Raw genomic sequence first — 12,816 nt, 5'->3', positions numbered from 1 at the left:
CAGAGAAATAAAGATCTACAAAATACTAACCACAATAACTGCAGAATCGGTGCTATTAGACTTTGCTTTTAAAACTGAAAATTCACCAAGTGAGAAAGTATGCTGTGCAACGTCAGTTATTTCCAATTTCTTTCTTAGATTAGTTAAGAGAGGGCAAGAGGGTGGTGTCAACCTCCACATCAAGTACCCTACAAAAGAATAAAAGGTCAGTTAACAGGATTAATATAACAATGACACAGGAGACTCAAGTGATTAACAAGTATCAGCAATTTGCAGAATGAAATAAGTACTAGAAAAGAAAGATGTATTCAGATTTAAGAGATACATCAACATGTTATCCCTAAACAAAGGAACCTGACAGACTCCGCCCTTAGCTAAAAAGCTGCTCCATTAACCTGGATACAAAATGCCTATATTATCAGTTCTTTACTATCCCAAACACTCTCAAAATTTAATCTTTGCTTTAAAAAATTATACTGCACCTTAATTTCTAACCTGTGATGGTTCTTCAGGCTCTATCACTCTCCCAATGCAATTCACATCCAGGAAAGGATAAATGTTAGTCCTATAACTTACCATCCCCCTATTTTTTTTAATGTACACATATCAAAAGTCACATATATTGGTTTTGGTGACAGGAAGAAAAAGGGAAAAATGGATTTTCTACCCTGTCTCCATATAAAAGAAACATTACACATTATCTTAGATCTTCTTATTTCCTCATTGCTCTCCAATGAAAAGCAATAACTTCCATGACTCTACAAGCCCATGCTGAATTTTAAACATGCCAATTGTTTATTTCGCTTAATTTATAACGCTTAAGTAATTGTTTTGCTTTTGCGGTGGAAGGGGAGTGCCAATAAACTTTTCCCAAAAGCCCACGGCTCAAGAAATCAATACTCACCCTCATCCTTCTGCTGCACATGCACCACTGTTCGAAAACAGGAATTAGTTGCAGAATATGCTTCCAAAGCTGCTGCTTTCTTTGCAATTTGCCTTTTCAATGACTCTGGCAAACCACTCATCAAAAACGTAAATTTTGCTTTGGACTGCTCGTCATCTTGAGAATTTTCAGATTCATCTTCACTAAGGGAAAAGGCAACCCAAAGCCATGGATAAATGTTTAATATTAATACATATATTCTTTACTGCAGTGATTTTTCAAACTGTGTTCAGGGCTATCCTGGAGTTCCTCAGAAGTTTATCAAACGTTCTCCGTGAGAAGATTAGTAGAAGGTTATAAGCTGAATGACAGTTTACAAAGTTGTAATCCGCCCTGAGTCACTGAGAAAAGCAGGCTACGAATTAAGTAAATAAATTAACTGGTATTCATATTCTGCAATATGAAGCCACAAAGGAGTGCTGCGTGAATTCTAGAATGTGCTCACAGTTCACACTGGCCGGAGACACAAAATGCCCCCAAATCCTCTAAATATCACAAGATTCCCCAAACATACTGATGTGTAAGCAAGTTTGAAAACCACACTATATTAAGCAGACACATTGCCATTGTTTAAGCAACACTATATTCTCCTCTGGAGTTTATTACCAGCATTACATTTAAAAAGATACCTTTCAACTTTTTCAAGTGCCATAGACACACACAATGCAGATGAATTTTTCTTTGTGAAAAATGGTTGTCACTTCAGGTTGAAAAAATATTCACTTGGCTTGAAGTAGCAAAATGTAATTTGATAGGAACATCTTGCAAGCTAAAATAATTTCAACAACAAAATTTCAGATAGAATAAGGAGACATTATGGCAACAGACCCACACTTCTCATTCCAAAGAGGAACACACCCTGGCTACACAGTTTCTGGACCAAACAGGATTAATAATAGGTCTTTCAAAAGCTGCCAAGGGCCAGCCTGCAACATCACATAGCCTTAGCACCACATACTAAAGGATCCCAGTTAACTAGGCTAGTGCTATAGGAGTCTTATGTGAAGCAACAGTGGCTTAGTACATGAAAAGTTCCTAGCAACAGCCTTCAGGAACAAACATCAGGAAAGGATATGTCCACTGCCCTAAGATTACCATGAGCAGAAGAAGATATAATGGGCTTGAACTGGCAACTAGGGATGTGCACCACGGCAAAAATTGGTATTTTGGGGGTCTGGACATCAGGGAGCTGAAAAATATCAGTATTTCCAGGTATTCGGGTTCCATATACCAGTTTCGTATTTGGATCTGGTTTTTTTTGGGATTACGATATTATCCCCCCCTTTTTCTGTTCTTTGTTTCATCTATTGAATCTAAGGGGGAGGTCCTGATTGTCATCCCTTGGGTCATTATAGACCAGTGTGCAAAATTGGTGCAAATTGGTTGTTGATAAAATTTTAATCTTATGTTAGAGTTTTTGATTAATTTATTGGTTTTACATGTGATATGTTGTATTTTGATGGACATGATCCGCTCGGAGACCAGCCTTGGCCAAGATAGACAGCGGGTAAAAAAAAATCAATAAACTAACTAACTAAATCAATAATTTCAGCGCCATTATTCCCTATGGGGAATCTTTCTGCAGGGGCTGGAAAGGTGTTTTAAGTAAATAGCACCAAAATTGCAGCAGAGCTGGTGGTGCCTGTCCGCTAAACAACTCCCAAGTTTCAAGTGAATTGGACCAAAAGATCTAATTCTATGGGACCTTAAACAAGGTGTCCCCAGCAATCCTCCATTGTTTCCTATGGAGGGAAAATTCCATGCTTTCTTCAGGGCAAACAATAGCCAAATACACAAGATCAGGCAAAGCAACCACAGGACAAAAAGCCTCCCAATGCAAACAGAACCAACAAGTCCAAAGAACCAATGCAGATCCAGGGAATCCCAGCAGAAGTATGGGACAATGTGGCAAGCCTAACCCAACAAATGTCAAATCAGAGAATCCAATGCAAGCCAACTTGAGCAAAGAACACAATGTTGCAACTTGCAAAAAGAATGGAACCAATTTCAAAGCAAAGAAGCCAAACCTACCTGCCAACCTGATACCAAGCTGGCAAAAAGACAATGACAGAGATACACAGAAATATTAAAGAAAAACCAGTCCTGGGAGCCTTAAAATGCTGGTCCCTGAAATTCCCAGTTACTCCCAAATATTTCAGAAGCCATTTTCTGGTATCCCAGAAAATCCCGGACACCATCCAGACACCCAAATATATCCAGAAAACACTTATAACGTATTTTTAGACATATATTTGGACCGGAAATATCCAAATGCACATCCTTACTGGCAGCTATTGGTCTCAGAATGTCTTTATTCAACAGGAGTGATTTTGCTTTCAACAACTCTTTCGCCTAGTGAAATTGCACTGGGAACGGGGGGGCGGGGGACAGACGACGACGACAATGCAGGAATGAAGTTTGAGTGAGCACAGGTTTCTCGCTCAACTGTGTGCACGTACACACATTCCCAACTCTTCCTCTAGTGCTAGAAGGTTTTCTTGGTGAAATGGTGTCACTATGCTACTGTAGATTCCCCCGCATATCTTTTGGTTGTGCCAGCACAGGAGGATTTAGGATCAACTTGTTCAAGTGGAGCAGCAAATATACAGCAGAAAAATGCATCTTAAGTTCAGAAATGCAGTAGCTTCCAAAACCATTTCATTTCCCCATAAGCCTATAACAGACTGACCTGCTTTCATCAGAAATCCTGATGGTTTCAGCTGTAGGCTTCTGAACGTTTTTCCTGATTAATGAAGAAACTTTTTCTTTGCCTTGAAAACAATATATTGCTAGGTTAGCACTGATTTTGCATAGTCAGCAGCATGGCCATAGATCCTTGCTAAAACATTAACATTAAAAATTACAAAAATTTGATGTTTCACATTTGATGTTTCACATTCACAAACGACAGAATAAAATACTTTCTTTTTACCTTAATTCCACTCATAATATTTTAATTGCACAGCTTAACTGGGCAAATCTACATTTCTCCCCAAAGTTTTATGTTGCAGGTGGTCACTGGGCAGATGGTTCCTCAGTTTTTACAACTTTTAATTTTCTTTCATGTCTTATGACATGCGGAAGAACTACAACTATTGTGCTTACCATTGAAAGTAATCTTTGCATTTTCTTAGTTTGGTGTTTAAATTTGCCTGCTAGTCCTATGTCTAAATTGTGGAACTCCCTGCCCCAGGATGTGGTGATGGCTGCCAACTTGGAAGGCTTTAAGAGGGGAGTGGACATGTTCATGGAGGAGAAAGTTATTCATGTCTACTAATAAAAATGGATACTAGTAATGATGCATACCTATTCTCTCCAGAATCAGAGGAGCATGCCTATTATATTAGGTGCTTTGCAACACAGGCAGGATAATGCTGCTGAAGTTAGAACATAAAAAAGGCCCTACTGGATCAGACCAAGGCCCATCAAGTCCAGCAGTCTGTTCACACAGTGGCCAACCAGGTGCCTCTAGGAAGCCACAAACAAGATGACTGTAGCAGCCCCATCCTGGGGCAGGGAGTTCCACAAGTTGTCGTTTGTGGGCTTCCTAGAGGCACCTGGTTGGCCACTGTGTGAACAGACTGCTGGACTTGATGGACCTTGGTCTGATTCAGCATGGCCTTTCTTATGTTCTTATGTCTACTACTACAAAAATTATTATTAAAATTCGCTTCTTAAGCAAGAGATTCCCAACGGCCAACAACAATGATCTCCCGTTGAGAAGTTAGCTGCTCATATTATATACATGGAGATTTTTCTTTTACCACATACCTCTCTTCCCCATTTTCTCCCTTCTCAGTGACTACATGGAAACTTTTTGTTGCCCTATATATTTAAAATTTCTTCAAGACAACTGTCCCAAGCAACTCTTCCTCCACTAAGCATGGAATAGTTTTCACAGCTCCTTTCCCTATATAAGGGGGCATTAGAGAAAAATAAATATATTTCAACTACTTTCACAGTGCATTCCTGAGAATTCAGCGTTCGGGGCTGGCAGGGAGGAGACACCGCTGGGGCACCTCCTGATCCGTTTCCCCGGTGCCGAAAACTCCCAAAAAGCCTATTAAAGGCTTTTTAAATTTTTAATGGGGCTTTTTGCCCCATAGAGAAAAGCAGACACAGCTTTGCTTTTCTCACCGCCAGCATACCTGGGGAAAAAGGGGGCAGGAGGCTGACTAATGGCAGCTCCTCCCCCACAGAACACCCCAGGAACGCCTCCCGGGATGCTAGTGCGGGCCTCCACGCCAGTGGGACGCCAGCAGAGGGCCCTGCCGGCGTTCCAGGGTGGCACTGCTGCTGCGGCGGCCAGGGCTCCACGCCGGCGCTGGGGTCACTAACACCGGTGTAAGTAGCCCAGGCACTGGCGTGGGGACCCGAATGCCAGCGCAACGCCTTCCTGTCCTCCTATGGGCTTTTGCCACCGAGGCTCAGGAATGCCCTGTAACAAAAGCAAACTGTTTAGTCATTGGTACTGTAACTAAGGCTTGCAATCATAAGAACACTTTCTTGGGAGTAAATCCTACAGAGTAACATGGGAGTTCCTTTTGAATAGACCTACTTTGGATTGCTCCATAAGTCTAGAAAAAGTAATGTATCAAGTTTCTAGCTGTCTGCTATCTCCCCTGTAGGTGCAGCCTTCTATGAAAAGCACTAGGTATGTGGAATTTTTTAAGAATTCAGGCCAAAAGCCCTGTGTTGACTTAGTTATTCAGCATCTGCTTGAAAATAATATATTTCCTGTTTCAAAACTGGGTTTGCTTTTAACAATTTCTACGATCATTTCTCTTGCTATTTAAAGAAAATGCAATAAAATATTCCAAACTAAGCTCAGGTACATATCTACAAAACATATCTTTACATATCTACAAAACACATTAAACTTTTCATGACTAGGATAGTCAGTGCTTTAAATATCTACAATAATCAGATTAAAATTGGCTACCGCTTGATTTTTTAGTCGCCTTTGCATTTCCAGCCTTTTTCCCCAAAACATCATTCAAATTTTGAAGAATATTTCGCTTCTCCATAACTTCCAATACAGTAGTAACATTGCTTGGACTTGAATCCAAAATAATCACAGGTTCCTGAATACAAACAGAGAATATTAAATATTCTTAAATGTTACTATTAGAAATAATTCTACCCACATACAGTTTGCTTGTCACTGCATTCATTTTCAGTAGATTTCTAGAAGAGATTTCCTAGCTGCTTGTATAAAGTTTCTCTTAAAAATAATTACTCTCATATTCAAATGCACATGGTTCCCTGCATTCATTTCACTGATGGATGAACCATCACCCAACAGCTTCAATAAATATTTGGAGGTTTCCTGACATGGAAGTGAATGTGGAAACCCATGCTGGTATGGAGCTCTAGCCACACACTAGAACTCTATAGAGATTTGGGTAGGGTTGCCATACATACTGTATTTGTTGCTACTATGAAACCTCTACTGAAGTGTTCATGTTTCCACTAAAATGTTCATGTTTTTTCAATATCCAACAAAAAATGATCCTCTCTATAGAACTAGTGTAGAGCTGGACCAGGCAACTGAGTTCTGCCCCTGTTCAGCCTTGAGCAAGACACTCCTGCATCCTCAGTTCCCCATCTGTTACATAGGAATAGCATAGGGGTATTCTTGGGATGGAATGTGGATTGGAAAGTACATTACACCTCCATAAAACAGGTAATAAGCAATTAATATTTTCATGAACATGTCTTATTTTCTTTGAAAATCTCAACAGAAGCTATTGAAACATTTAGAGTTTAACAACTCAAGGAAGCCTAACATGTCATACGTTATAGTACATGTCCTAACTCTGGTGAATACTGACAGCCACAGATTTTGTAAATGTGTCACCCAAATGTGATTATGAATTTTGGGATGGAACCACACCTCACCTCCCCTGGCAAGGAGGCAGTTCTGCTCATATGGTGTGAATGTGCATAATCCAATTTTCATGGATCTTCCCATTACCTGCAGCCCCACCCATTCCTGAGAATCCCAACACTCAGAAGCAGCCGGGGTGGGGGCTGCAAGAGGAATGGGGAGGCAGGAAATCTGTTTGCAGTATCTGGATCCCACCCATTTACTAACGTATGTCTAAAAAGTGGGGAAATGTTATTTTTTAAAATTTATGTATACACCAGCTTTTTCCCAAGGCAGGTAACAATAAATGCAATACCAAACAAATCGTCTATTTCAGTCATGCTAACACATCAGACAAACAGACAAGCAAGAAACAATATGTATAACCTTCAAGAAACAATATGTATAACCATAAGCTCATTTAAATAGGTCCATTTTACAGCCTTGCTGGAAGGCCCCAAGGTAATTTTAGACATTTAAAAATTCACTTGAGTTTGTCACCATTTACACATGAGAACCAGCATTCACCAAATTTCAGACATTCAATACAGACATTCAATACAACATGGAAAAACAAAGCTTACAGACCAGCTCATAAGTAAACATTATCACCAAACATCATTTCAAACTTCCATTCTACAAGATAGTAAGCAAGTTAAAGAAAAATTATTACTTAAATAGATTCTAAAGCAAAAGAAATACCATATAAGCTGGAATTTCAGGACTTACTTCTGCATTTTGTAGGCTTTTCTTTTCAGCAAGAGCCTGTTGTCTAGAAGAGCGCCTTAGAGTTGTGTGTAATGTCTCTTCCATAGATTTTGCCTTGTTATGCTGTAGAGCCTTTGCTTTCTCAATCAATTTTTTTGCTTTGGATATATTGTTACAAGTAGAATTCATCTACCATCAAATTAAAAACAATCAGCAAAGGGCCATTAGCAGGAAACTACTGTATATTTAAAATGCTGTTTGTTGTGTAACATGTGAAAACAAATTAACAGTTTCTCTCTGAGCAAAGAAATGTTGTACATCATGTTCCACAAACTGCTTTATTCAATTATTTGGTCTGGAATATCTTAAGGACCTTTTCAGACAATGTTGTCTTCTTCAGAAACTCCACGAAATAAGCTCAAAAGCAAGCCCCAGACTATAGTTTTCTTATTAATTTCTGTAAACTGGGAGATCCAGTATTTGTTTTAAAGGAAACTGGAAGACACAATGAAACAACCCCTTTTCCACCCCCACATGTTTTTCAAGGTATTACATTTGATATGGATTGTGGGTGGATGGGCTCGGCAAGGAACAGCATGAGCATCATACTACTTCTGGAAGTACTTGGCAGTTGAAAGGGAACAACAGCATCATCCCAACAGGACTTTTGTATAAGTATGCTGAGTATTATGAAACTGTGAAACCTCTACTGAAGTGTTCATGTTTCCACTAAAATGTTCATGTTTTTTCAATATCCAACAAAAAACGATCCTCTCTATAGAACTAGTGTAGAGCTGGACCAGGCAACTGAGTTCTGCCCCTGTTCAGCCTTGAGCAAGACACTCCTGCATCCTCAGTTCCCCATCTGTTATATAGGAATAGCACAGGGGTACTCTTGGGATGGAATGTGGATTGGAAAGTACATCACACCTCCATAAAACAGCTTTTCCCCACTCCCCTTCCCCATTTCAAAGCCTCAATAGCAATCTAAATTTGTTTCAGGCAATACCTTTATACTGTGCTGTGAAAATCCTTCAGAGGTATTAATTCTGGTGAATTTCATCCTGTATGTAAAGTAAAGCACAATACAATTTAAAAAAAAAAAAGCCATAGTAAATTTGGCTCTCATTACCATGTCAATATCATTCTTTTACAGATGCGAAATGAAACGTTAGAAATACTGGGTATTGTAAATAAAACGTAACCCATGATTGCCAAGTATCCTTGCACTGATACGCCGCCTGTACACCAAGACAACCTGTCAGGTTAAATTCAACACTAATGGTGACCTAACAACAAAAATTCCAGTCAAAAAAGGCGTGAGGCAAGGGTGTGTCTTGGCCCCTCATCTCTTTAATTTGTTCTTCAATGACCTAGCTACAGCTCTTGACAAGGTAGACGGCCATCTGCCTAAACTGAACAATCATCTAACTCCCCTGCTACTGTATGCCGACGCCGCCGTAATCTTGGCCAGGACTTCAATTGGCCTTAAAATATACCTCCTGGCCTTCACTGCCTATTGTCGACAAAATGGGCTCACCATCAATGCAGAAAAATCAAAGATTATGGTCTTTGCCAAAATGTGGAGACATTATAATTGGAAAGTTGGCCGCACCTCCTTAGAACAGGTCAAGAGTTTCAAATATCTAGGTCTGACTTTTACCTATAATTTAAGCTGGACACAGCACAAAACACGCACAGTGAACCAAGCCAGATGTTCGGCACAGTCCATAGTAAGGTTCTTCTACCATCAGGGGAACCAACAAATCCCAGCAGCACTACAAATCTTCAATCTGAAAGTATTGTCACAACTGCTATACATTGTGTTAATTTGGATTCACGCCTACTCAGATGAAGTGGAACAGATCCAAGGCCGTTTTCTCAGACGTCTTGTAGGGCTCCCAAATTGTGTCTCTTATCTCACTGTCTGCTCCGAAACAAATAAAAAATGAGTAACAACTAGGGCCTGGTCATCTGCCATAAAATTTTGGCTACGCATCCATTATCATGCGGGGGAATCAACCCTGTTAAAATACCTACTAGAAGACCCCTACTGGACTGAACGTTCTGAATGGACAATCAAGATAAAAAAGAAAATTGCCCAGATAGGCATCGACCTGGACTCCCTGCTTCTGTCCAGCGAGAGTTATATGCTAAGTCTAATAAAACAAAGACTAGCCGATCATGAGTTCCAGTGCAAAAAAAATTTAATGCCGCCAATTTGCTCACCTCAATACTTTGGACTTCCACCTAATTTCCATTTAAAATAAGGACCTTCTTGACAATCCTAAACTCAGGAAAGTCTTTATGCAAGCTAGGACTAATTCATTGCCTTCAGCGATCCTCCGTGGCAGATTCCTGAAAACATCTTACGCTGAAAGAGTCTGCAGATATGGTGCAGGATGTCCTGACTCCCTGTCTCATATTCTTTTGGACTGCCATCTTTATGATTCCCCAAGAGGAAACCTTTGGACTTCCACCTAATTTCCATTTAAAATAAGGACCGTCTTGACAATCCTAAACTCAGGAAAGTCTTTAAGCAAGCTAGGACTAATTCATTGCCTTCAGCGATCCTCCGTGGCAGATTCCTGAAAACATCTTACGCTGAAAGAGTCTGCAGATATGGTGCAGGATGTCCTGACTCCCTGTCTCATATTCTTTTGGACTGCCATCTTTATGATTCCCCAAGAGGAAACCTCATAAAACCTATAGTTTTGAACTTCTCAAATAATACAAAAATACTTTACAAACTATTAGCTGATAAGGATCCTGAGATAACCGAAAACGTGGCAAAATTTCTGACGATAGTAGTCAACCAATGGGAATCTAGTCGAAAGTAGAATCACAACATTAAGGAATGATTTATATTAATTTTATTTCACTCTAACTTTTATCCTTTTATATACTGCAGATTGTACTATGCCAATAAAGGTATTTGAAATTTGAATTTGAAATTTTGAATTTGAAATTTGATTGCCAAGTAACTAGTGTTCATGTTAGTATTTTGACTAGAGCAACAAGTGTAAATGACCTTGTTCGTATCTGCTAGCATTTTTTCTTCTAATTCATTTTATTTTTCAGTAAATGTGTAATAGAGATTTGTTAACTCCAAATATATGCCAGGTTTACAGATGCAGAACAGACTTAGGAAATATTAATATAAAATGAGTATTCTAATAAACACTTTAAATTGTGTTAATCACAGAGATTAAAGAAAAAAATACACCACCTGATTCATGGTGTTAAGTGAAAATTCAGTGCAGGCACCTGGGCATTTACCCTTTCTTCTTTAAAAGAAGGAGGTGCATCGCTCAACAACTTTGAAAGCACGAGCAAGTATCAACACCCCTTTTGCTACTGTGGAGTCCAGAAGCAGAAAAGAGCAAGAGTGTCCCCAAGCACATCAAAAATAGAAGGAGCAGCAGAAAATTAAGCAACAGTTCTCTCAAATCTGATGAAGGGATCTTTGACGTTCGACAGCTTATACAATGAAAATCTTTTTGGTCTCTGGAGTGCTACTGGACTAAAATCTAGCTATCTCAAATGGGATACAAGTAGGAAGGAGTAAGAGGTGACCTGGGAGTGGTGACCTGGGAGTCTTATTGCCCTGCTAGTTTTATGGCATCTCGCTCTCCCGCCTACAGAGATGCAGCAAACAGAAGCACAAACAGGCCACAGTGACACAGTTGCATCTGTGTCACAGTGGACACAGTAGCTTGGCTTTTGTTGAAGGAGTAGAGGTTGTAGTGGACTCACACAAGCAGCTGAGCCAGGAGTGCATCACCCTGCCATTGTCAGCCTTCAGGAGGTTCTGCTGGTGCTTACAACCATCAGAGCATAATCCAGCCAAAGTTAAACACCTTGAAACAGAATTCAAGCATAGATATCAATCTCTCCTATTTAAGTACATGGGACTTTGTAGTGTTTACTTTTAGCTAGATCATGCCCTATTTTACCAAGTTAAAAAAAGTTCAAACATTTTTTTAGCCCTGTCTATACCAGGCTAGCCTGATCTCATCTGGCTTCAGAAGCTAAGCAGGGTCAGCCCTGGTTAGTATTTGGATGGGAGACCACCAAGGAACGCCAGGGTTGCTGTGCAGAGAAAGGCACTGGCAAACCACCTCTGTTAGTCTCTTGCCATGAAAACCCCAAAAGGGGTCGCCATAGGTCGGCTGCGACTTGACGGCACTTTACACACACACACACAGTGACAGAAATCCTACAACTTGCTAAGACTCAGGAGTGCCACCTGGAGCATCTGGTACCCTTGATTGCAATACAGGATGATCCCAAATTGTATCATCCTGGCAGACTTAATCCCTTTTGGACAAAGGACTATCCAGTTTAGACCACACCAGGTATTGGTCATGCAAGTTCAGAGCCATTACCAAGTGCTTGATGGAGGTGGGATAAAAGTAGCCTCCGACATCAGAGATGGGAATTTGCATGGATTGTCACTATAAGAAAGGAAGCTGGCTTAGGTCCAACTCCATTTAGCATAAATATCTGTACATTTGGGATTTTCCCTTGTCTTCAGTTTTCAGCCTTCAGTGGAAACTGGGTCCACAGGATGTTGGGTAGGGGTTAAGGACTTCTTCAACTTGTTACCTCAAGGAACTCTGCACAGGCCCTGACGAACCAGCTACAGCACAGGTAACATGTTTAGCCTAGTTAGCAGGGTGGATTTATTTTAGTTTTATTGTTACGGTCATAGACCAGCACAGTTAGCAAAGTGGATAAAAATGATTTAAAAAAATAAATTAAAAAAATTGAATTTTTAAAATTTAAATTGGGTTTTTAAAAATAAAATGCTTTTGGAGGAAAAACCTTTCTAGTTTTCTGTTTAAGTTACATTATAGTCCAAAGGCTATTCATCGGGAAATAAGGATTAGTTTTTAATTATGTATCATGAGGCTTTATATTTATGCAATGTTTAAATGTTTTGGTAAATGAATTCCATTAATCCATTCACAATGTCATGCTCTTCCAGAGGTTTCTGTAAGATTATTTGGGATCTGTAAGTCCTTGGCGAGGCCTTGAAGTGCTTGCCAGTCAACTAATAAGAGTTCACCGGTTCCAGGCCCTTCTTCCCAGGAGTCCAAACAATAAAGTCTCTACCTGGAACTTCAGTCCTGCAGCTGGAATCCCTGAAGTTCTCTGCTCTAGTCCTTGGTTCCCCTTTTCCAGCTTTCCACCAGCCTGTTTCTCCTCGACCTGTTCTTTCTGCAAGCCTGTTCCAGCCTAGGCTGACCAACTGTATCTCTCCTCCTCCCTCCTCCCCTCTAGAAAAAGGAAG

The 12,816-nt window shown here is 40.0% G+C and overlaps 1 protein-coding gene across 1 annotated transcript in view; it reads right to left on the bottom strand.

Moving 5' to 3' along the window:
* The window catches only part of ATAD5 (ATPase family AAA domain containing 5), a 44,223-nt gene that overhangs the window by 20,942 nt on the left and 10,465 nt on the right, over positions 1 to 12,816 (bottom strand). The window contains exons 3-8 of the mRNA XM_056860431.1: positions 8,530 to 8,584; positions 7,542 to 7,709; positions 5,886 to 6,027; positions 3,633 to 3,714; positions 905 to 1,086; positions 31 to 188 (exon numbers count right to left, since the gene is read on the bottom strand). Of these exons, the coding sequence (XP_056716409.1) occupies positions 31 to 188; positions 905 to 1,086; positions 3,633 to 3,714; positions 5,886 to 6,027; positions 7,542 to 7,709; positions 8,530 to 8,584 (787 nt within the window). The remainder of the gene's footprint in view (positions 1 to 30; positions 189 to 904; positions 1,087 to 3,632; positions 3,715 to 5,885; positions 6,028 to 7,541; positions 7,710 to 8,529; positions 8,585 to 12,816) is intronic.

The sequence above is a fragment of the Euleptes europaea genome, chromosome 1 (assembly GCF_029931775.1).
Source record: "Euleptes europaea isolate rEulEur1 chromosome 1, rEulEur1.hap1, whole genome shotgun sequence".
NCBI classification, from domain to species: Eukaryota; Metazoa; Chordata; class Lepidosauria; order Squamata; family Sphaerodactylidae; genus Euleptes; species Euleptes europaea.
This window is presented reverse-complemented; position numbering and strand designations above follow the sequence as displayed.